Genomic DNA, 22,594 nt, shown 5'->3' on the forward strand with positions numbered 1-22,594 from the left:
GAGTCTGAAATAGATTCACATTAACTTGCTCTTTAATATCTGATAGTTTCCAAGAGAGGAATTTGTTGTGAGGTCAGGCGCTGAAATATAATATGATAATTTCTTAGCAAAAATAGTATCGTCATGAGATTTGGAGCGTATGTGAAATAACAATCCATTGCCTCTGAATTTGGTAAGTAAGTTTAACTCTACAGTTTAGCAATTGCTCACATGTAAACAAATCAATATTTGAGCTGACTCCAGAAAACTGGCTTAGTACCTGGTCCTTGTATTTGAGGACTCATTTTTTTTCCTGATTCTCTACACAAAGGGCTCTGAGAAAAAAACCCCTCAAATAGATAGCATGTTACACAACAACATATACAGACCCTGGAGAAATGTAATTAACTCTATCCAGGCTGTGGCATTAATGCTAGAAACTAGGGTTTGAGAAATTTGTTACGGTTAGTTATTCAGCATATATAGTGTGTGAGAAGCCCAAGCTTGAGCTCTGCTAAGCCTTTGACACAAAGTACAGCTGTATTAATTCTGGAACCCACAGACCGCAGTAAAACCTGGCTTCAAATAACTTCTACCTGAGCTTTGGGTGAAAAGAGACTAATCTGTTTGCCAAGCAGTTTGTTCCAAAATGTCATTGTTACCTCCCATAACAGCAGTAATCCATTAATCATCAGCATCTAATGTCCCAGCTTTAACAGTGCATTTCCCCACATCTCACTCACGCCTGCACACGCAGCCCCAGCTGGCTGGGAATGCCTCCTTCCTGCCTTGAAATAGCGAACAAGGCAGTGAAAATCCTTCACTTGCTACCTACTATTGCTATTACTGACTTTACAACACCCAAAAACATATGAGGCACCTCACAGAAAACCCTTAAATTTAGTCCCTGCTCCAGGGTGCTCCAGCCTAATTGATGGGAATGTAGCAAACACACCCTAACGGGGCGGGGCAAGGAAAGACGTAGGTTCTGGACAGGGGCGTTGGAACAATTTGTGTAGTGGGGGTGCTGAGCGCCATTGAACCAGACTAAATCACTTCAAGCCGGGGGGTGCAGCACCTCTGGGATGCTACGCATGTCTAGATGCTTTGAGTGGTTTGTTAAGCATAAGCTTCCTCTCTGGTGATGCTGTGCGAGTGATTGGATTGAGGAGGTGGAGGCTTTGGGAAGAGCTTTCCTAACCTGAGGTGCTGCCTGAGAGAAGCATGAATATACCCAGGGGCCTGAGACTTTGAGATTCCCAGCGGAGAACGTCATCTCCCAGCGGCAACATGTGCCTGCTGTAGGGGCTGCATCTCTGGAGCCCGCGGAAAGCGTGTCTAAGTACAAGGAATACAGCAAAGCCCTCAGAACTGCCATTCTGCCACACTGCGACCCATTGCCTTAGCCAGTGCTGCAGCCGGGCTCCTCTGTTCAGGGCTGCCATGCAGACACAGCTTCCCCCTCCCACTCTGACATCCGTCAGCCGCTGCTTGAAAGGTTCTGGCCGTCCCTGTCATAACAAGGCAGAAATCCGGAGCTAGCTGGGTAGGTGGATCACATTCGTGGGACTGGAATCGCTAGAGAATGTGTCTGCCAGCTTTGATTACTCCAAGTGTGCTAATACATGTTTATTTAGTCTTGAGACACAGCACACTGCTGCCGCCAAGAGCAGCCTGCATCCGCGAAGAGCTCTGCCCTCTGCACTCCAGGCTGTTCAGAGCTCTCCAGCAGGGCTGCCCCAGTCAAACATGCCTGCGAAGCGCCGGTGGGTTTAATACCATCCCCCTGTCACGGCACTGGTTAGTAACAAAGAAATCAAGTTAGACTGTTTGCAAAGATCCAATGTGCTGCCTTTGCATTAGCCATAATGAGAACAATTAACTCTCCAAACTGCTTTCCCTCTGGCCAAAGAGCAGAGCACACAGCACCAGGGAGAGGGTGCAGTACTCTTTATGCTGACGCTGTGTGACTTCCATCCTGGGCAGGAGAGGCTGGGTGAGTGAGGCATTGCAGGGCCACAGCCACTCCAGACCAGCTCAGCTAAAGCGTTTCTAAGTGGACGTGTCTTTGCTGTAGTTGGTGCCGTGGCCGAGAGATTCCCCCAATGCTGTTTGCTGGAGCAGTTTAAAATGCTGTGTTCTGTCTAGGAAACCTGGTTTGTGTGCCAGGCTCTAGTCCACTCTGTAGAGTCGGGAGGAAGGGCTTAGATCTACCCGTCCGGCGGCTTTCCACTGGCTGTCAGCTGATGGCCCAGCTGGAGTGTGGTGGGATTCTGGCATGGAGATGGTGATCTGGTGCACAGAGGCCTTGTTGGTCTGGGTAACCCAGGTCTCCCTAGACCACCTGCGTGTGGAACAGCATTCAGAGCTGGCTCCAGTTTGTGGAGAGGGCCCTCTCCAGATGGCCTGGTGGCGGCAGGTGTTCAGATTCCAAACGGTGGACGTGTCGTCCTCCTGAGTAGTGCAGTGAGTACAAGCGCTCCTCTGGGGCGGATTCTGATGGGCACTGTCTCCTCTGCCCCTCACACCTCCACCCTGCTCATTGCTTTTCAGGGTTCTCCTGGGCTCTGGCCCAGCTACAGCCAGAGCCCTCTTTGGGGCTGTGGCCCCCATTTGGTGCCTTTCACTGAGAACCTGCTCATTGCTCAGCCTCAGCCTCTCCCCTCTGCCTCTTGCCAGAGGCTGAAGGTCCCTTCTCCTCGGAAATGGCTTGTAGCAACCCCCAGGGCCAGGGATGTGCAGCAGCTCCTGTTTAATTTAAATCAACCCCTCTCTGCAGACCCAACTGCAAATTCTCACCCATTGTCCCAGCCTGAAAGGCCCCTTTGTTACAGAGGGAGCTTAAGGAGATGGCCATGCTGCTGCCAGGATGCACCAACTTGCCTCTGTCCTAACCTGCCTCTGCTCTCGCTCAGCCTGCCCTTTCCCCTTCCCCTGATTCCTCCAAGGGCCTCTCTGTTCGAGCCTCCCCCCCATCCAGGGTACTGAGCATGGGACTCTTGGCCCCTCAGGCAACTCATCCCCCCCAACCTGCCCTGATGCATTTAGGGGTCATTTAGCACCTTCCAGCCTGTCCCTCCCTTCGGACTCTTCTCCTCTGATATCCCTTTGGGACGCCGGCATCTTCGGCCAGTGACTTCCCAGGGCTGCTTTCAGGCAGTGTCGTTGCGCACCCGTGTCCCCTCGATGAGCTGGGCCCGGTCACTGGCTTGATTGTGTACTCAGTGCTTCCCCCAGGACATGCCACGCAACCCCTCCGAATGTCCTTCCATATCAGGGCTGCCCAAGGTACATCCACAACCACCCTCTGCCCGTCCTCTGGGGTTCTTTGGAGATGGTAACTCGGGCTGGGGTGGGGGACAGGAGTGCACTGGCTGGTGTCTGAGTGCATGCGGTGTGTGAATGCACCCAGTGCCCTGTGCTGGCTGGAATGCCAGGCCTGGTTAGCTGTTTATTTTCAGCCCTACCTGGTGGAACTACTTTTTGCTATATGGTGATTTCATATTAATCATGTCCTGTAAGCAGTGCCACGCTCAGGAGCTCCTTGGAGGCAGAAGGGGAAGGGGCTTGGTGTGCACTCTCCCAGCATGCAAGGTGGTGTGAAAAAAAATGTAAAGACTTGAATGGGAGAGGACAGCCCACAAAGCTGGTGTCGCCCCTTTTATAACCACCCGTTCCCCAGCCTCTCACCAGTCACATCCTCTAGTCCTCGCTGCGTTTGATTTGCCCTTCTTGTAACTTGTAATTTCTATTAATGAGGCATCTAGAAAACATTTCATTTTCGTTGATGGTCTAACATTTGGCTAGTCAGCCCTGCTGGGACCGAGAGACACAGCAATAAGACAGCTGCTCCACAGATCAGCTAGAGGACAGCTGTCCATCTCGTTAAATCTCCCGTGTTTCATTATTTCATAGGCTCAAAGAGATCAAAGTTACTCGACCGTGAAAACCGCGTCGACGGCCGTGACAGTCAGTAACCTCAGGCCTGGCACTCTCTACGTCTTCCAGGTCCGGACGGCGTCAGCCCAGGGTTATGGAAACTATAGTCCTGCCATCGAAGTGGAGACCTTGGGGGAACGTAAGTGCAGGCAGGCCGGTGGGGTGCGTATCGAACACAGAGCACACGTCAGGTGCGTTACTTTGAGCTGGAGCAGCTCTACGGCTCACGGTTCGTGCTGGAGACTCAACTGAGTCTGTTCTGGGTGTGGGCCTGTCCCCTAAGGAGGGAGTGGGCCCTTCTGTTGAGCGAGGTCCTGTTCCTTCCTAGGCCCTCGTTTTCTTCCAATGTCAGAGATCGATGTAGTGCCAATGAGGGCTGCTGGCTTGACAGCCTTGCAGGCTGACGCCCTTGGATTGTCCACAGAGCACGTGCAGCATTGACAAGGGCACCCACCTGCCCTGCCCTAGAGGGAGCCCCCTCGGCGGTAGGAGGGGAGAAATTAACTGGACATCTCTGAGATTTCTACTGAGGCTACCAAGGAGGATGCCCACTAGGGCCAACTGTGACTTGGTTTTTGTGACATTGACATCTGGATGGATCCCCCCGGTTCCATTCACAGGGGCCACCAAACAGCTGTCAGATGGGAATGGCTGTCGGTTGCTGCCTGCTGAACTGTGAAGGGCACTTTACCTGTCTTTCTATCCTCTGAGCCACAAGTAATGCCACAGAAAAGAGGGGCTGAGTGCACGATCGTCCAGTGAAAACAAAACCAGGGTCCTTCAGATCATTTCACATGGAGGCAGAGCTGGTCTCGAGCCTGTGTCCAGATCAGAGATGGTTGCTCTTCCCAGCTAGGGCCCTGGTCCATGGAGCACTTAGGGTTTTTGTCACTTTGCTGACTAGCTGAATCGGCTTCACTGGATTTTGTTGGGGTTTTTACCTTTTACAGCTTCCATTCAAACCTGTTGTCAAGAACATCTTATTTCACTGTCTAAAGGAGGGGGTCAGGGAGATGGTAGGTTTCAGTTTAATACGCCGCCCTGGCTGGAAATGAGTGTCCAGAGGTTGTGTCTAACAGGGCTTTAAATTGCATCCATTTACCACACGGAAATATTTTCAGAATTAATTGAATCCAGTAAAAGTTGTCTATCGAATGTCCTATCTCAGACCTCTGTTCGCCAACGCAGGAGAGAAAAGTATTGAACTGTGAGGGAGACAATTTGTAAGCTATACATTTTAATGTGTCTCCCCCATAAACAGGACTGTTTCCTAAACACCAGCTAATAGAATGAGGAGTCCGCCAAGGCTGAGAGCTAGAGGTTCCTCTGCTCACCCTGTCAACACTGGCCTTCACTCTGCTTGCGCTGGCTCTGGCTGCCAGAATGGCCTCAGCTCGTGAGCTGGAGAAATAACAATAAAAAGCAGCTTGGTGCCTGCAGAGAAAGTTTCTCAAAGTCTGTGCTAGAGGAACCTGAGCTGGTTTAGCAGGAGGAGGGGCCGAGCTCTGGGACAGGGAGATGCTCCAAGGGATCATGGCAAGATTTGAGACTCAAATGTGTTTACAGCCTTACCAAGGTATGGCAAATCCTCTAGCTTTTGTCTAGCTGCTTTTGCTTTGGAAAGAAGCTACCAGTCTCCTTGTGAAATTAGAGTTAAAAACCAGCCCTAGTGCTGCAGACCCTACGAAAATAGCATGTGGAGCTCCCTCTGCTGCCTTTACAGGAGCAGCTACTGTGACCCTTTGCTCTCAGGTCTGGCCTGACATCAGACAGGTCGTGTGCTGCTAACAAGGGGTCAGCATGAAAGTCACTTCCTGCATTTCAAATGCATCCTGGTGGAAATAAGAAAAAGAGGACCTGTGGCACCTTAGAGACTAACCAATTTATTTGAGCAGAAGCATAAGTAAGCTACAGCTCACTTCATCTTATGCTCAAATAAATTGGTTAGTCTCTAAGGTGCCACAAGTACTCCTTTTCTTTTTGCGAATACAGACTAACACGGCTGCTACTCTGAGACCTGGTAGAAATGTTTTCTCAGCTTCAGCCATCAGGGCAAGGTTGTGGCTTAGGCAAAGTTTTCAGACCATGTAACATCTGCAAACTGCCGGCTTAGTCTAGTGCACTGGGCTCTCAACTTTGTCATACTACTGTACCCCTTTCAGGAGTCTGATTTCTCTTGTGTACCCCCAAATTTCATCTCACTTAAAACCCACTTGCTTACAAATTCAGACATAAAAATAGAGAAGTATCACAGCACACTGTTACTGAAGAATGGGTGACTTTCTCATTTTGTTTGTATAAAATTTTAGTTTGTACTAACTTTGCTAGTGCTTTTTATGTAGCCTGTTGTAAAAGTAGGCAAATATCTAGATGAGTTGCTGTACCCCCTGGAAGACCTTTGCATACCCCCGGAGCTACGCGTCCCTCTGGTTGAGAACCACTGGCCTAGGGCAAATGTGCAAGGGGAGGCTGTTAAAAGTGACCTGCTTTGTCCCCTTTCTTGGTGCTTTATGATGCAGAAAAGCCTGCAAGATTTTTCACCCTACCTCAGTCTCTCTCTCGCTTGTGTTTTGCCCTAGAAACACCCAGAGTTTCGTCCCCTTTTCCGGTCGTGTTTAAACATGAGGGGCCTGTCAAACACTGCCAGTGATGCAGGAAGTGCTGTCTGGTGCAGAAGCGCCCTGGAGCTTGGCGCTTTGGCGGGCTGGGAGTGGACACACACCATGACCTTGCCAGGGCTCTGCACTTGGTGCTGGGTATTCCGGGCGCCGTTGGTACAGGAATGCAGCGCAAGCCAAGGCAGGCTGATCTGGAGTTGTAACCATGGTGCCGGGTACGTGCAGAGGGGAATACAGACCTAACCCCTGTTTCGCTCCCCTCCTTGGCAGTGACTGTGGCTCCCAGTGAGCAGAACCCTATCATCATCATCGTCGTGGTTGCAATCGCTGGGCTGATCGTGCTGGTTTCCATGGTGATTGGTGTGATGATCTGGAGGAGGTGAGCAGACTTCGCACCTCTTCCATTGTGCATATGGCTATAGACCAAGGATTTCTGGGGGCGGCTTGCTGACTTGGTGTAGCTAATACTCCTAATGCTGCAGCCGGGGTTCGGGGGACACTGGGAAAGAGACACGTCTCTGTAGCAGCCAAGTTCTGCCCTGTGGACTGCGTGTTTGGCTGCCTTAGGGTCAAATCTGCTCATAGACAGGGCCAACACAAGGCCTAGAGCTGGCCCTCTGCACAGGGGTGAATGTCACCTTCCTGTTCCAGGCTTGGAATAGCTGGTGTTTGTGCCAGGGGATCAAGTGGGCTTCCAGGGTTCGGTAGCTGAAAAATGCTTTGGCAAATCAAGTGTGAATCTGCCCGTGGCCGGGAGCGGCTGGTGGCATTCAGAGCTCCCCCAGGCTCTGGCTAGAACACTGTTCTGAGTGGTCCACAGTCTGCCAAGGCCCAGGCTGGGCTGTTGTCACACACGTGAGTCACTTTCCCGAGGTCAGAGGGTTTTGGGGAACGGGCAGTGGGGAAAGCTTACCCAGAGCCGTGTGTCTGCAGCCACAGTGGTGCTCAGTGAACTAGCGATGTGACTGTGACAATGGGCCTGGGTGGGAAGCGGGGGGGAATCTGGGAGACTTTGTTGGCTCCAGTGGATAACAACTAAACCCCCAGGATTCTCTGCACTGTTTGCAATGTGGCCACCATGCTGGCCAACTGGAGAGCTTCAGAGAGAGCACGAGAGTCTCTGCACTCCTGGCCGTATCTTGGAACTGTAACAGACTTACATCCTCTGTGGTTCGGGTCATATGTCACCAGTGGGTCACACTGGGACATCTCCAAACAGTGTGAAACTCTTCACTTTTCCAGCTGGATAGAAAGGATAGAAATTCCCTTAAGTTACCTTAGCATTTTTAAAATCTATATTTCTGTTAATCTTCCTAATCTGGGACTTTTCCAAGGCTCAGGTGCTTGCTTTGGCTGGGTCTAGCTCTGGAGTTGAAGGATGAGTGAAACCCAGACAGCTGGAGTTCCAAACTGCATTGGGAAGTATACGAAGCAGATAATTGTGCTATCTTCGGAGCCACTCACTCCGATCTCCATTCCTCCTGCCAGGACTGCTAGAACAAGGGAAATGGTTCAGAGAGGCATCTGTATTCATCTGACAGATGGTTCAGTGTAACGATCTGTAATTTTTTACTTAAAAGATTAAATTGAGCCCCAAATGAGACTAATTTAAGTAAATAGAATAATAAAAAATTACGAGTGAAGACTAGTGTGTTGTGTAACGACAGGGCTGGGGTGAGAGCAGGCCACTGTCACTCGCTTCACCTCGGGAATCCCAGGTCCCTAGGCCCCTTGTTGGAGCAGCGGGGGTGGAGTGGGGCTCCAGAGTGGCAGGCCGAGCTCCGGTGCACAGAATGCCTGAGCTCCAAGAGCCAGGCTCACACAGGCATCAAGAGTTCACTTGGCCCCCCCCGCCCCCCCGTAGTGGCCGTTTCCCCTGAACGCCTTGGGGTGGCAGAGGAGCAGCTCCAAGGGAGGGGAGGCTTGTTTCCTTTGTTTAGAGTTGCACAGTTTGCAGGTGCAGGCAGCCCTGGTGCAAGGCTCTGGGCCCCTGCTTTGGAGCTGGGGAAGTTCCTTCCTCCCTCCGGCGTGGAGCTGGTGTCAATGGGGGTGCTGAGGTGGGAAGTTGCCAGAGGAACAGCAGGGTGTGGTGTTGGCTTTGCTTTTAGTTTATGAACCAAATGGTCATAGAATCATAGAATCATAGAATATCAGGGTTGGAAGGGACCTCAGGAGGTCATCTAGTCCAACCCCCTGCTCAAAGCAGGACCGATCCCCAACTAAATCATCCCAGCCAGGGCTTTGTCAAGCCTGACCTTAAAAACTTCTAAGGAAGGAGATTCTACCACCTCCCTAGGTAACGCATTCCAGTGTTTCATCACCCTCCTAGTGAAAAAGTTTTTCCTAATATCCAACCTAAACCTCCCCCACTGCAACTTGAGACCATTACTCCTTGTCCTGTCCTCTTCTACCACTGAGAATAGTCTAGAAGCATCCTCTTTGGAACCACCTCTCAGGTAGTTGAAAGCAGCTATCAAATCCCCCCTCATTCTTCTCTTCTGCAGACTAAACAATCCCAGTTCCCTCAGCCTCTCCTCATAAGTCATGTGTTCCAGACCCCTAATCATTTTTGTTGCCCTTCGCTGGACTCTCTCCAATTTATCCACATCCTTCTTGTAGTGTGGGGCCCAAAACTGGACACAGTACTCCAGATGAGGCCTCACCAATGTCGAATAGAGGGGAACGATCACGTCCCTCGATCTGCTCGCTATGCCCCTACTTATACATCCCAAAATGCCATTGGCCTTCTTGGCAACAAGGGCACACTGCTGACTCATATCCAGCTTCTCGTCCACTGTAACCCCTAGGTCCTTTTCCGCAGAACTGCTGCCTAGCCATTCGGTCCCTAGTCTGTAGCTGTGCATTGGGTTCTTCCGTCCTAAGTGCATTTATCCTTATTGAACCTCATCAGGTTTCTTTTGGCCCAATCCTCCAATTTGTCCAGGTCCCTCTGTATCCTATCTCTGCCCTCCAACGTATCTACCTCTCCTCCTAGTTTAGTATCATCCGCAAATTTGCTAAGAGTGCAATCCACACCATCCTCCAGATCATTTATGAAGATATTGAACAAAACCGGCCCCAGGACCGACCCCTGGGGCACTCCACTTGACACCGGCTGCCAACTAGACATGGAGCCATTGATCACTACCCGTTGAGCCCGACAATCTAGCCAACTTTCTACCCACCTTATAGTGCATTCATCCAGCCCATACTTCTTTAACTTGCTGACAAGAATACTGTGGGAGACCGTGTCAAAAGCTTTGCTAAAGTCAAGAAACAATACATCCACTGCTTTCCCTTCATCCACAGAATCAGTAATCTCATCATAGAAGGCGATTAGATTAGTCAGGCATGACCTTCCCTTGGTGAATCCATGCTGACTGTTCCTGATCACTAACAAGCTCAGCTGGTCCTCTGGGTGACAGAGGCCACCCAGCATCGGGGGCAGCCTCACGCTCCAGCTTGGTCCTCACTGGGGCCCTGCTCCCTTGGATGCCAGCAGGACTTTTGCCACTGCCCACAGCCAGTGCGGCATCAGCCCAGGGCGGGTTTAGGCTGCTGACTCGTGGTCCATAGGAGCTCAGCAGAGCTGGCTTCGTGTCTATGCTAACAGGAGTCCCTGAAGGTCAGAGCAGGGATCTGACGGTCACACTACGAGTGCCATGTCTGAAATCCTGGTGACTTCGTTGCTTGCGGCACTGGGGCGAAACGTCCAGCCCAGGGCGTTTGACTAGCATCTTTCGAAAAAAAGGGTGGTGTCAGGCTGAGATTACAGGGGTGTGGACACACGGGCAAGTATCCTGCCTGCTGCAGGGCTTAGCTGCACCTGTCAGAGGATGTGGACATCTGAGTTATCCACATGACCGAGCTAGCAAATGCTCTCTTTGTCAGAATACCAGGCGTCTGGTACCCATCGGCTTAAGGAGACCAGAGTGCTCTTCGTATGGGCTGGAAATGACCTGGAGACGCTGCTCCGTCATCCCTGGGAGTTCAGAACTTGCCTTCATGTTGCTGCTCCAGATTTGACCTGCCCTTTATTGGCTTTTACCCCAGCCCCGGATCAGCCTGGGCCCACTCTGCGCGGTTTGCCCCCAGCCATTTGCTTGTCTGCCGTGCTGCAGAGTAACCCCTAGGCTCTTCCACTCCCACAGTGGAAGATGCAACTCCACATCCAGTCCCTGCCACAGCAATTCTCTCCTGCTGGGGTTGGGATCACAGAGACCACAGAGGTTAAGTGTACAGGTTTGCTTGGCCCTGACCTCTGGCTCCTTGTGCTGGTGTATTTTGGGGGGTTGGACAGCACTCTCGGGCACTGGCATTTGGAGCTTTGTATCCAGTGGGAGATTCACACCCAAGGCCTAACATGAATATTGCTTCTCATTGCAGACAGTGTGGGTACAGCAAAGCCAGCCAGGACGGAGACGAGGAGCTGTACTTCCATTGTAAGTGACGTCTGGCTGCTGTGCTGTCTGATTGCATGGGGAGCTCTGCATTTACTGTTATTAACAACCCTGCTCTCTGCAGAGCAGCCTGGAATCCTTCCTTTTGAAGTGCTGTCATCCCGTGTTAGCCCAGAGAAGGCCAGCTCAGCACAGCAAGGCTCCCCGGAGACAGCTGGCTTGACAGCTTCATAAGCCAGTGGCCGTCCTTCCTGCGCACAGAGCGCTGGCTGCTCAGGGAGGTCACTGGCAAGCCACAGGAAACGGAGGTGCTTTCAGCTTTCTCGAGGGCGTATGAATTATTCTGTCAGCTTTTCACATCCAGCTAAGGGAGGGCGGGGGTTTGTTTTCTGGGGCATCTCTTGATTACCAAGCAGTGATAATTTTACAGACAACCGTTGTCAAAGGAAATGCAAATGTCAGAACTGACGAGTGTATTTGATTCCTGGCATATGCCGGTTAAGCACAGACCTCCTCTTCTGCTCCCTGCAGCATCTGAGAGGCAGCAGAATCCGTACGCTTTCAGACAAGCCTTTGCTGCCGTCATCCGCTTTTCAGGATCCTTGATTATTGCTGAGAGTTTTCCATACAAAGCAGGGAGAGATGAAGTGCAGCAGCTGGGGTTTCTTAGGCTACCTGTTAGTGATCTGGGTAGGGAGGGGGTTGCTCCTGGTGTCCTGATCCCAGAGGACGCCAGAGGAACCGCATGCGTTATATTTGCTCTTTGGAATTTGTGCTCGGTAGACGTGGGATTGGCCTTCGCTGCTGGTTTGGTTCCCCAATAGGAGCAGCACGCACAGCCCCCTGCCTGTTTGGAATGTGCAGAAAGTCAGTCAGTCTTTGCCCCCCTCGGTTGAGCAAGGCAAACCCCTCAGGTCAGGGCACCCAGTGCTGTTGTGTTGGGAGCAGAGGCCCCAGGAGCAGCAGAGCCAACATGCTCCTGTCTTTGTTATTTGTTCTGGGAATTTAAAATGAAGGTTTACAGGAAACCTGTGAGTGGAAGCAACAGTCCCCACCCGCGCTGTGCAATGTTCTTTGTAACTGTTTTCAGAGCAGCAGCCGTGTTAGTCTGTATTCGCAAAAAGAAAAGGAGTACTTGTGGCACCTTAGAGACTAACCAATTTATTTGAGCATAAGCTTTCATGAGTTACAGCTCACTTCATCTGAAGTGAGCTGTAGCTCACGAAAACTTATGCTCAAATAAATTGGTTAGTCTCTAAGGTGCCACAAGTCCTTCTTTTCTTTGTAACTGGGTTGCTCTCACTGCACTTCGCTCTCCTGGGCGCAGTCCAGGCAGCGTCAGTTACCATTTAGCAGATGGTAGCGGCCTGCGGGGAAGGCTTTGCAATCCATGCTGCTGATCATCGGGGCCTGGAACAGTTTGTGGTTATAATTATCCCTGCTGGAGGGCTTGGATTGTTCAGGTAGGCGAGGATTAACCTGGGAGGCGGATCTGCTCAGACTCCGAGGGGCGGCTCCTTGAGTTCAAGGGCTGTCATCTCTGTTTGAGCTGGGCGGAGTGAGAATGAGCAGAGGGAACGGTTCCCTTTTCTCCCTGTAGGAACTTGGTAGCAAACTGATAGAGCCAAGTTTCTCATAGGTTTTAGCTAGTGCAGTGTCGGTCCCAAAAGGCAGGAGGTTCCTGCTGAGGCCGATCCGGGGAGAGGCAGCACGTCTGCTCCATCAGTCCTGATGCTGGAAGCAAAGCTCCTGCGTTCGGACCCAGAGAAGCACTCCCAACAATGCTCCCCGGCTTGTCCTAATGGCAGTTCTGACCAGCCCTCCAGCCCACATAGAGCAAACCTGACCTGTAGCCGGAGCTGGCTGTATCTCTAGAGGTGGTCTGGGGCTAAAGCCATGAGGAGAGGAGCTCTGTGTGTTGGCGCCGTGATATCGCTGGTGGTTCAGAATGGTGCTGTGTCAATATGGCTGTAGCCTGAATGGATAGCACGTCCTGGGGAACGGAAGCCCGGTCCCCTGGCCTTAGTGATCGTTTCCATAGACGACCCTAACAGCTGCCTGCCTCACTTCATTTCATTTCGTTAACTGTGTACAGAGAGGAGAGGACCATCTATTTGCCAAATGTAGTTTGGGGCTGTGAGATAAAGAGCAGAGCCTTGCAAAGATCTCCCCAGTGTGGGAGGGGCTGGGAGTCGCGGAGCATATTGTAGGTTGCAGAGCTGCGTGTTCTTTTCCAAATCCCCTTGCTACGCAGACAGGAGAGGGCCTCCACAAGGGGCCCAAGCAGCACAGCCAGAAGACACAGTTTGTAGGGTCCTAGGGAAGTTATTGTCGGGCTTCGTTAAGCTGAAGAGCTAATTACCTGTTTAAACAGCAGTGTTTTTTAGTTAAATTAAATCCAGATAGATGCTGTTGCTCCAGTGCTGCGTCCGGCTCCTGCTGCTGCTCCCATCCTCTGCAGAGGCCTGTGTCCTGGCGCTCTGGGTGCTACAGAATACTTGGGTTTTCTGCATTTACGTGGAGCACTGTGCTCAGCCGATATGTGGACGCTGCTCTGGTGTGACTGTGACTGGCTTTCTCCGAGCTGCATTCTCAGATCCTGAAAGGGGACAAGGTGTCCGAAAGGAAAGCTGTGGGCGTGGATTAGCTGCTGCAGTGTCCCTCAGTGTGGGCCCAATTCAGGTCCTGAGCCCCAAAGCGCAGCTAAAGGCCAGGGAGCAAAGAGCAGCAGCAGGAGTACTGGAGACAGCGAGGGGACTGCAGCCTGGAGGGGGGTTTGCAGTGCTGGCAGGTAAAGAGAGGGCAGAGCTCCTGCCGGTTCGCTCTCTACTCCCTCTCTCTCAGTGGGACCCGGCTGGGCAGAGCTTTGCGGAGGTGACACAGGGTTTTCTTCTCACACATACTCTGTTTATTCCCCCTCTTTGCTGTAGTTAAGATACCAACCAGGAGGACATATATTGACCCTGACACCTGTGAAGACCCCATGCAGGCCGTGCACCTCTTTGCCAAAGAGCTCGACAACTCGAGTATCAAAATCGAGCGGATCATTGGAACAGGCAAGTACTCTGGTTCGAGACGCTGCAGCGTGGCTCCCGGTGCGCTCTGCAGAGGGGCATTCCTGCTGGGCCGAGGACGCCTGTGCCATGGGGACACAGCGATCAGTCTGAAGAGGAGAGCGTGTCCTCAGCCCATTGGATGGGTACTGGGTGTGGATTTACAGCCTCACGGGGAGGGAGGGTTTCTAGCTCCTCTTTCACTCCAAGGGGCTGATTCCCAGCAGGGTTTCCAGGGCTCCAGGCTGCAATCCCAGGCTGAGGCAGGATTTCCAGGTGGAGCAGGTCACAGCTTACCTCCCAGCTCCGTTCTTCTCCAGCCTCTGCCATGTAGCCCAGCAAATGCTGCTGGCGCCTGTCTGCAGCCTGACCCCCAGCTAGGAGCCAGGGCGAGTGCAGTGAGAGCTCACTACCCCTCTGGCAGGTGCTGGCCGGCCTGCGTTCCGAGTGACATTGCTCACCCCCCAAAAACCCTTCTGCACTCCCAGGTGATGAATCTCTCAGAGGTGAGGGAGTGTGGCCCAGTTCTGTGTAATCCCCAGCCTCTGTCTGGCCTCAGGGTTTGCCAGGCACAGAGCCCTGGTGCCGCTCTTGCCATTAGTTGGGACTTAAGCAAAACCGTAAATCCATTTTGTGAGCAGTACGTTGAGTCAGCAGCCAAGAGTTTTCTGTTTTAAAAAGCAGAGCTGTGTGTCTGACTGGCTGAACTGTCAGGCTGCTGTCTGGCCCCCTCCTAGGAAGCCAGAGAGTATGAAACAGACACAGAAACTCGGCAGTATCTGAGACCCTGCCTTTTTCACCCTGGGACTAGAGTTCCTCCTGCTGACTGCAAGGGACAAGAGACAGAGAATTATTAATATTTTGGCTTGCACACACTTCAGAGGTGCTCAGACGCTACAGGCATGGGGCCGTATAAGCACCTGAATAGAGAGATCAGATGTCACTCGAGCCTTTTCTAGATGACAAAATGATCTTCCAAAACATTGTCCCCTGCAGGGACTCGGGGAGGCTGTGGATGTTACTGGGGTGTGCAGAGAAGGCTGGCTGAGGTGTGAATGTGACCAGCTGGGTTCAGGGTCACAAGTCTGACACTTTGCATTCAGGGTTGCATCGGGTCGTTGTTCCGTGCAGCTGTAAGGAGCTGGTTCCAGAAGTGCTACTTCTCCATCTAACGCAGCTTGTGAGATTTAGACAAGTGACTTGTCTAGGCTCCTGTCAGAAAGCAGCAGTGTTGCTCTCTGGGGCACGGGGACCCACTTAAACAAGCTTTTAACCAAGACCTTTTCCCTGCAAATGTGTTCCAAGGTGCTCTTCCCCCGCCCAGGAGACTGAGCCATATCAACCCGTTCACAGCAGCTACTTAGCTGAAATCGATGCAGCTCCTGACTCCCTGGCTCTGTAAGGTGTTGGAGCGCTCCAAGAGATGACTCCTTGCATTATTGCCGGTGTATAAATACAACCCTCGATTTTCTTTCCATGGTGAGGTTTCTGTGGGAGCTGCCATGTGCTAGGAAACAGATACCTGGTACTGGCTGGGGTGGAGAGAGTTGAACTGTGCCATGCACTTGGATGGTGGTCCTGGCAGGACCTCGCCAGCTGTAATGCAGGTGTAAACACCTTACTTCCCCCATAGCCCTCGCGGCCTTGTCTCGCGTGACCCCTCGCTGAGTTCTGGGGAATGAGGAGAAATGGAAGAACTCACAGTGCATCCCACTTGGGCTCTGGATGTATTCAACTCCGCTCCTTCTGCTGGAGGGGAGGGTCTCACCTGAGACAGGCCTTGGAGGAAGGTGGAGAGTGGCGCCCTCGGAGGAGAAGTGAGTCCCAGTCTGCAGCATCAGTCAAACACGTCAGAGATCGTAAAGGAAGGAGGCACCGCGAGGGTGGAGGCACAAGATCCCTGGGGATGACTGAAAGGATTGTGATTTTCACCTGCTCTCTTGAAGCCGGGAGGACAAGGGCCATGGCGCCCGTGAATTGCTGCTATGTGCACTGAGGGGACTGTAGCAGGTTCCAGTGTAGGAACGAATCTCAGCAGCCCATTGGTACCTGCTCGGCTCTTTGTAGGATTCTGGGAGCCTCGTTGGGGTTCTTAAAGCCATTTACATATTTCCTGTTACCGGCTTCATTAGGGATTTTCAGTCTTACTGTGGTGCTGGCCGGTTTTGTATGCTCGTAGCAGGGAGAAGCAGAGTGCAGTTGGTTAGTACTTTGTACATGAGCTTGATTTAGTGTCCCTGTGTATTTCCTCAGGCAGAGCATACAGTGACGTGGGCAGCATCTCATAGAGAACATCGGCAATTATCTGCTTCTTAGCAGGTTGACAGCGGCGTAAAAACTTTTTATGAATATGTTAACTCTTAATGATCGATTGATTTTCATCAACTTTACGGCCTAAAACGTCAAAGCAAATTAAAATCCCTGCAGCTTTAATTGCTAATACAAGCCAGATCTGTGGAGGCCTTGGTATGCTGGGTGTCATTTTCCCAAAGAGAAGTTGCAGGGGAGTAGCTTAACTATGAACATGGAAATAGAGGGTGATTGTCAGACAGTGGAGGGCAGAGGAATCTTAGCAGCCATCAGGGCAGAGAAACTGGCCCAGTGATTCTGAACTTTTAGCAATAGATAATTAATGAGAAGGAAATCCAAGTAGAATAGGTCTTTTAAATGGGAGGAATGTAGAATGGTTTGTATTAGTCTCCCGGGTGACCTAGCCGGTTACCTGTCTCTCAGATCAATAAAGCTCTTCATATCCATTGGCTTTTCCCTGTAAAACCAAAGTTGGCCTTTTCTTATTAGAATTTGTCACTTTGTGCTGCCCTGATTGTGGCTGCGACTGAGCAGAAAGTTCTGTCTCAAGTGCTGATGAACAATGCATGGCCCTGACTATCCTTCATGTGGGCACGAGGGGAGTCACCAGAGAGCTGACATTTGGGATGGTTTGGGAGTGGAGAGAGTCAGACCCCAGCGAGGACTCTCTTGATCTCTAGGAGATAATCTTCCATTCATGGAAAGCACTTCAAAAGTGCAGAGTGCACTCGGCTGGTGCATTAGGGGAATGGCCTAAGCCGCCAAAACGAGGAATCTGCCTCATGTGTTGTTGTAACTGCTAGTTGGCACTAAAGAGTTTCATGGTCTGTGTGTTCACAGCAAGTCATGATGCCCCCCAGAAGTGGGGGAAGATGGTAAACTGAGGCTAGGGTGAGAATTTTTAAAGGGACCTTAATCCACCTTCCTGTGTTGTGGGTGGATTTTTCCCCTGAGAGTTTCTGGCTGTACAGATCCCTGCTATGTGAAAGCAGAGCCCATCTGCCCGACTAGCCAGGTACTCACACACCGGCTGCCCACACCCCAGGACCCGCTTCTGTGCTCCCAGGTCACAGTGTTTGCAGGTCCAGAGGCAGAGGTCCTGTTATGGGATGTGGGGCACAAGGAAACGCTACCAGAAGGGGAGCTGATTTTCTAGAAGAGCAGCACTGCCCCTTGTTCTGTGTCAGAAATTCCAGCGCTGCGACCCATTGCGCAGCAGCAGATCTGTAAAGCGCTGTTTTGCGCAGTGATATTCAAAGATTTAAGAAAGCCATAAATAAAATCGGCTGTAGTAATAGCTCCCGTTTTCATAGCCTGTGAGTGACCAAGAGAGCAGCCAGCTCAGCTCCTAGAATGACAGTATGAAAACAGTCCCATGCCGCATTCTTTTGGGATGTTTGCAAAAAGACAAGGAGGACTTGTGGCACCCTAGAGACTAACAAATTTATTTGAGCATAAGCTTTCGTGAGCTACAGCTCACTTCATCGGGTGCATTCAGTGGAAAATACTGATGTTAACACTCTCAAATGTCTAACCCCAGGGACGCTAAATGTCCGTGCTCCTTCAGCTGGAGACACACTAATTCCCGTCTCTCCTATGGCACAGGAGAGTTTGGAGAAGTCTGCCGGGGATGCTTGAAACTTCCCAGTAAGAGAGAGCTCCTGGTTGCCATCCAGACCCTTCGAGCTGGCTGCTCAGACAAGCAGAAGCATGCCTTCCTGGCAGAGGCTAGCACCATGGGCCAGTTCGATCACTCCAACATCATCCGCCTGGAGGGCGTCATCACCAGAGGTAAGGCTTATTAACTCTGCACGTCATGGTATGCAAACTCATTGCATTCCAAACAGACCAAGCTTTCCCTGTCTTGTGCTATGCCTAGTGCTCCTGGCATGGATGGCGCCCACAGCATTGGTTTGAGCTAATCTGGGTTCAGGCAAGGCATTTGTCTGAGCCTTCCCCTTCTTTACAGTTGCTCTGCTCCTCACTTCAACCCCAAACGGCACCACCATCTGCTGATTTGGTCCTATGTTTCTGTGGCACAATCCCACATGACTTCCTTTCTGTTCCAAATTTTGTGGTGTTTGGGGTTTTTTAAATGACAGGGCCAATTAATCTAGGACGACACTTGCCAAACCCATTGTGACTAGACCGTAGAGCTAGATTTGAATCCAGTCCTCATGCATGGAAAGCCTAACATCCTAGGTTCACTGACCCCTGCATCCACCCCCTCACTTTCAGCTTGCAAAGTTTTGGATTCCTGTTCCCTCTCTCTCAGAGAGGGCCAAATCCCAGAATACTGGCAGCTTTGTGCTGTGTTGTGGTGAGAGAATCCCATGCTTCACTCACTATCCTTGCAGTTTTAACACTGTGCGATTCTCAGAGTGAAGGCAAGAAAATACAGAGAATGGTCACACAGCCCCCTTCATCCAGGGCACCCAAAGCCCTCCACAAAGACAGGTGTGTATTGTCAACCCTGCCTGATGGGGAAACTGAGGCCTGGGGAGGGGCGAGGACTTAACAACACAGACTGTGCCTACACTGGACTGTTTGGCGAGCTATTTCCAAACACACTAGCACCGGCTGATCACCACTGTGGTACCAATGCTGGGAGCGCTTGGCTGTTGACTTTTGTATCCCCTGCTTAGAGTAGGCCTGCATGACGTGGTGGTGAGAATGCCAGTGGCTGCCGGTGCTTTGGCTACAGGAAATGTTGAGGACAAAACAGAACCACAGACCAGGAGCCTGTGTCAGAGCTACAATGGAGGCCAAGTGCCCAGGCACCTGCTCACCGTCTGTGGAATCACTATGTGGAGATATTCAGGACCAGAGAGATGTGCGTTACATGAGACTTTGAGCTCAACACACGTATGGGACCGCTGTAAAAACATCCTATCCACACACAGCAGTAATGACATGTTTGCTTCAGGTTACGACACAATTCCAAGTCCTGTGTAACTCCGAGCGTTTGTGGGCTGATAATTGTGCAAGCTGGGCAGCGTAAGGGGGATGTGCACAGGCAGTCGCGCTGCGATTGCATGGCACTTACTCTGATCAATAGATACAAAGTGATTCCGGTATTGTTACACGGTTATTAGTGCCCAGCAAAATGAAGCGATACGCTCCCTGATCTGATTTTTGTGGCAACAATGCGGCCTCGTTTACTTGGTAATTTAAAAGCAATAGAAAGTGATTGTCCTGTGGAAAAGCAGGAAGAATGCTGATTGTTTTCTTAATTACCCACCATGGAGTTTGGGTCATTAATGCAGGAGTCTCGCCTCTGAACTAATCCGGTAATATGCTCGAGCAGTTGTTTAGCTATGTGATTATCTGGTGGTGGAGATGCTGTACAGTTGCCCTCTGGAAGCCAAACGTTTGCTTGTGTTGGTTTTTATTATTTTATGGTTCTGATGTTGTTTAATAGAATTTTTACAGCTAGATTAATAAAGCCAGGGAGCCAAACTGGGTTAGCAGCAAAACCCAACTCTTATCATAAAAGCAAATTAAAAGGAGGGTTTTGTCAGCAAACAGATGAGTGTGTGGTTGCTGTCTGTCCCTGTGGGAGTGTGTGTTCTCCGTGAATCTGAGGAAGGTGTAGTTAAATAGAGATCCACATAAATACAGAGAAACATGAACACGCATGTTGTTAACCGTGCTATTTATAACACAGGGGATCAGCTTCTGTTTTAACATAGGGCCCGATCCAGCTACCCTCCCTCACGTTGAGTAATACTTTTCTCCTCAACGGTGCTACTCAAAGTGTTCCGAGCAATAGTATTTAATATTCCTCCCCAAATCAAGAGCAGGGCCCCTTATGCTGACTGCATTCCTCAGGGTGAGATCCACGTCTCCCTGAGACACCGGAACTGCGCTTGGATCCATGGAGGCAGAGCAAACTGCAGGGTTGGTGTCGAAGGAACAAGAGAATCAGGCCCTTAGAGTTTAAGCTGCTTGCGTGCAATACAGATGTACAGAAATCCATTGTTTGATGGTCAAGTGCTTAAGTACCCCTAATTATATCCATTCCATTTCCTACCTTTTACTAATTTCTTCTTCAAAATACGACGTGTATGCTTGCTTTGTGGGTGTGTGAATTACGCCATTTAGATGAACAGCTCCACCATTAATAGTAGATAGTCAGAAATGCTAATTAGTTACTTTCATTATACGTTTGTGACAGAGAATTGCAAGTCTCTCGCCCTGAGCAAACGCACCCTTCTCACTGTTAATGGCCCCTTTTCTGTGTAGTTCCCTCCTTTTCTGTTTGGCAGATGTGATCTTGTTTCAAAATAAATGAATCATCTAGCTGTGACTCTGGAGACATATCAGGGTCTGATAGCCTCAAAAACCCATACAAGCTTTGTGTTCCCATCATTCCCACAGCTACTTGATATTCATGAAGCATTTCACCATATAGGAATTGTATAGTGAGCCATACTTTTGAAAGCCCTAATTCACTGTTCTCATAGCAGAAAGTGGAAGTCTGTGAATGTAAAATCTGAATGATGGCTGGGAGCTTGTTGAAAGGGAGAAAAAAAATGTGTCTGTGCCTTTTTCAGCCATCTGATGATACGGGAAGGAGGCCTGGATTATTGCTATTTATTTATTATAAGGTTTCTTTTTCTGCTTTTTTACCGAGAAATATCAGGAGTATTAAGTCATGTCTGTCTTGTTTTTTGGAGGTCCCACTGCAGCAGTGGGTCTCAACCAGGGGTACACATACCCTTGGGGGTAAGCAGAAGTCTTCCAGGGTACATCAGCTCGTCTAGATATTTGCCTAGTTTTACAATAGGCTACATAAAAAGCACTAGCGAAGTCAGTACAAACTAAAATTTCATACAGTCAATGACTTGTTTATACTGCTCCATATACTCTACACTGACATGTAAGTGTGATATTTATATTCCAGTCAACTTATTTTATAATTATTTGGTAAAATGAGAAAGCCAGCAATTGTTCAGTCATAGTGTGCTGGGACACTTTGTATTTTTATGTCTGATTTTGTAAGTAGTTTTTATGTGAAACTTGGGGTACGCAAGACAAATCAGACCCTGCAAAGGGTACAGTTGTCTGGAAAGATTGAGAGCCCCTGCACTGGAGGATCTAGAGACCTGAAGCAGGACCTTTCATAAATTCGTAGAGTTTATAGCCAAAAGGGACCATTCCATCATCTAGTCTGACATCCTATATATCACAGGCTAGTAAATTTCACCCAGTTGCCCCTGTACTGATCTGGATAACTTCCAGAATGGCATCTAGTCTTGATTTGAAGATCAGAGAGGGAGAAGCCACCACTTCTCTTGGTAGTTGGTTCCTAAGGTTAATCACCCTCACTGTTAAAAATGTGTCTGATTTCTAATGTGAATTAATCAGCCATTGTGTCTTGTTCTGCCTTCCTCCACTAGATGAAAGACTCCTTCAGGGCCTGCTGTTTTCTCCCCAGAAGGTCCTTGTAACAGAAATCAAGTCTCTTCTCAGTCATCGTTTGGATAAGCTGAGGAGATTGAGTTCTTTTAGTCTCTAACTCTCAGGCATTTTCTCCAGCCCATAAATAATTTTGTGGCTTTTTTTTTTGCATTCTCTCCACTTTTTCAACGTCCTTTTAAAAATGTGGACAGCAGAAGTGGACACACTATTCCAGTACAAGTCTCACCGATGCCATATACAGAGGTAAAATCACCTCCCTGCTCCTTCTCCCGCTTCAGCCAAGGATTTCATTAGCCCTTTTTGCCCCAGCATTGCACTAGGAACTCTTATTGAGTTGCTTGTCCACTGTGACCCCCAAATCCTCTTCAGAGTCGCTGCTTTCCAGGATACCAAACCCCATTCTATAGGGATAGCCTGCATGCCTGGTTCCTAGAGGGATAACCTTGCATTTGGCTGTATTAAAACACTGTCTTTAGCTACCAATGGACTGGAAAGTACTTCATCGTCCTCATGTAATCTGAGCACATGATCCTGCTTCTTTCAAAATATAGAACAGGGAAATTCATTGGACACTTCTCCCTTTTATGAATCACTATTTATGGTTTTATCCTCTACTTTTAGTAACAGGCCTATAGGATTGCTAACTCCTCCTAACTGTCCTGAGCCTTGCCTGCCATGGATTCTCCTCTGATGTCTTTAGTTTTTCTTATCAATTTCCTACACTCCTTCACTTCTAATTCACATTGGTTGCTTTCTGTTTTCCTCCTTTTTCCTTGCGATACATTGTTGCTAATTTATTTCTAATTGCTGCCTTTATTTAAACTCCTGAACCAGGGTGGGCTTTTACCCAGAGGTCTCCTCTCTCTTCATT

The 22,594-nt window shown here is 50.0% G+C and overlaps 1 protein-coding gene across 2 annotated transcripts in view; it reads left to right on the top strand.

Moving 5' to 3' along the window:
* EPHA10 (EPH receptor A10) overlaps nucleotides 1-22,594 on the top strand; it is a 109,775-nt gene that overhangs the window by 75,914 nt on the left and 11,267 nt on the right. For both annotated transcript variants that reach the window (XM_074934701.1, XM_074934702.1), the window contains 5 exons: nucleotides 3,895-4,057; nucleotides 6,807-6,915; nucleotides 10,923-10,978; nucleotides 13,867-13,992; nucleotides 17,905-18,090. In XM_074934701.1, coding sequence (XP_074790802.1) covers nucleotides 3,895-4,057; nucleotides 6,807-6,915; nucleotides 10,923-10,978; nucleotides 13,867-13,992; nucleotides 17,905-18,090 — 640 coding nt within the window. The remainder of the gene's footprint in view (nucleotides 1-3,894; nucleotides 4,058-6,806; nucleotides 6,916-10,922; nucleotides 10,979-13,866; nucleotides 13,993-17,904; nucleotides 18,091-22,594) is intronic.

The sequence above is a fragment of the Natator depressus genome, chromosome 19 (genome assembly GCF_965152275.1).
Source record: "Natator depressus isolate rNatDep1 chromosome 19, rNatDep2.hap1, whole genome shotgun sequence".
NCBI classification, from domain to species: Eukaryota; Metazoa; Chordata; order Testudines; family Cheloniidae; genus Natator; species Natator depressus.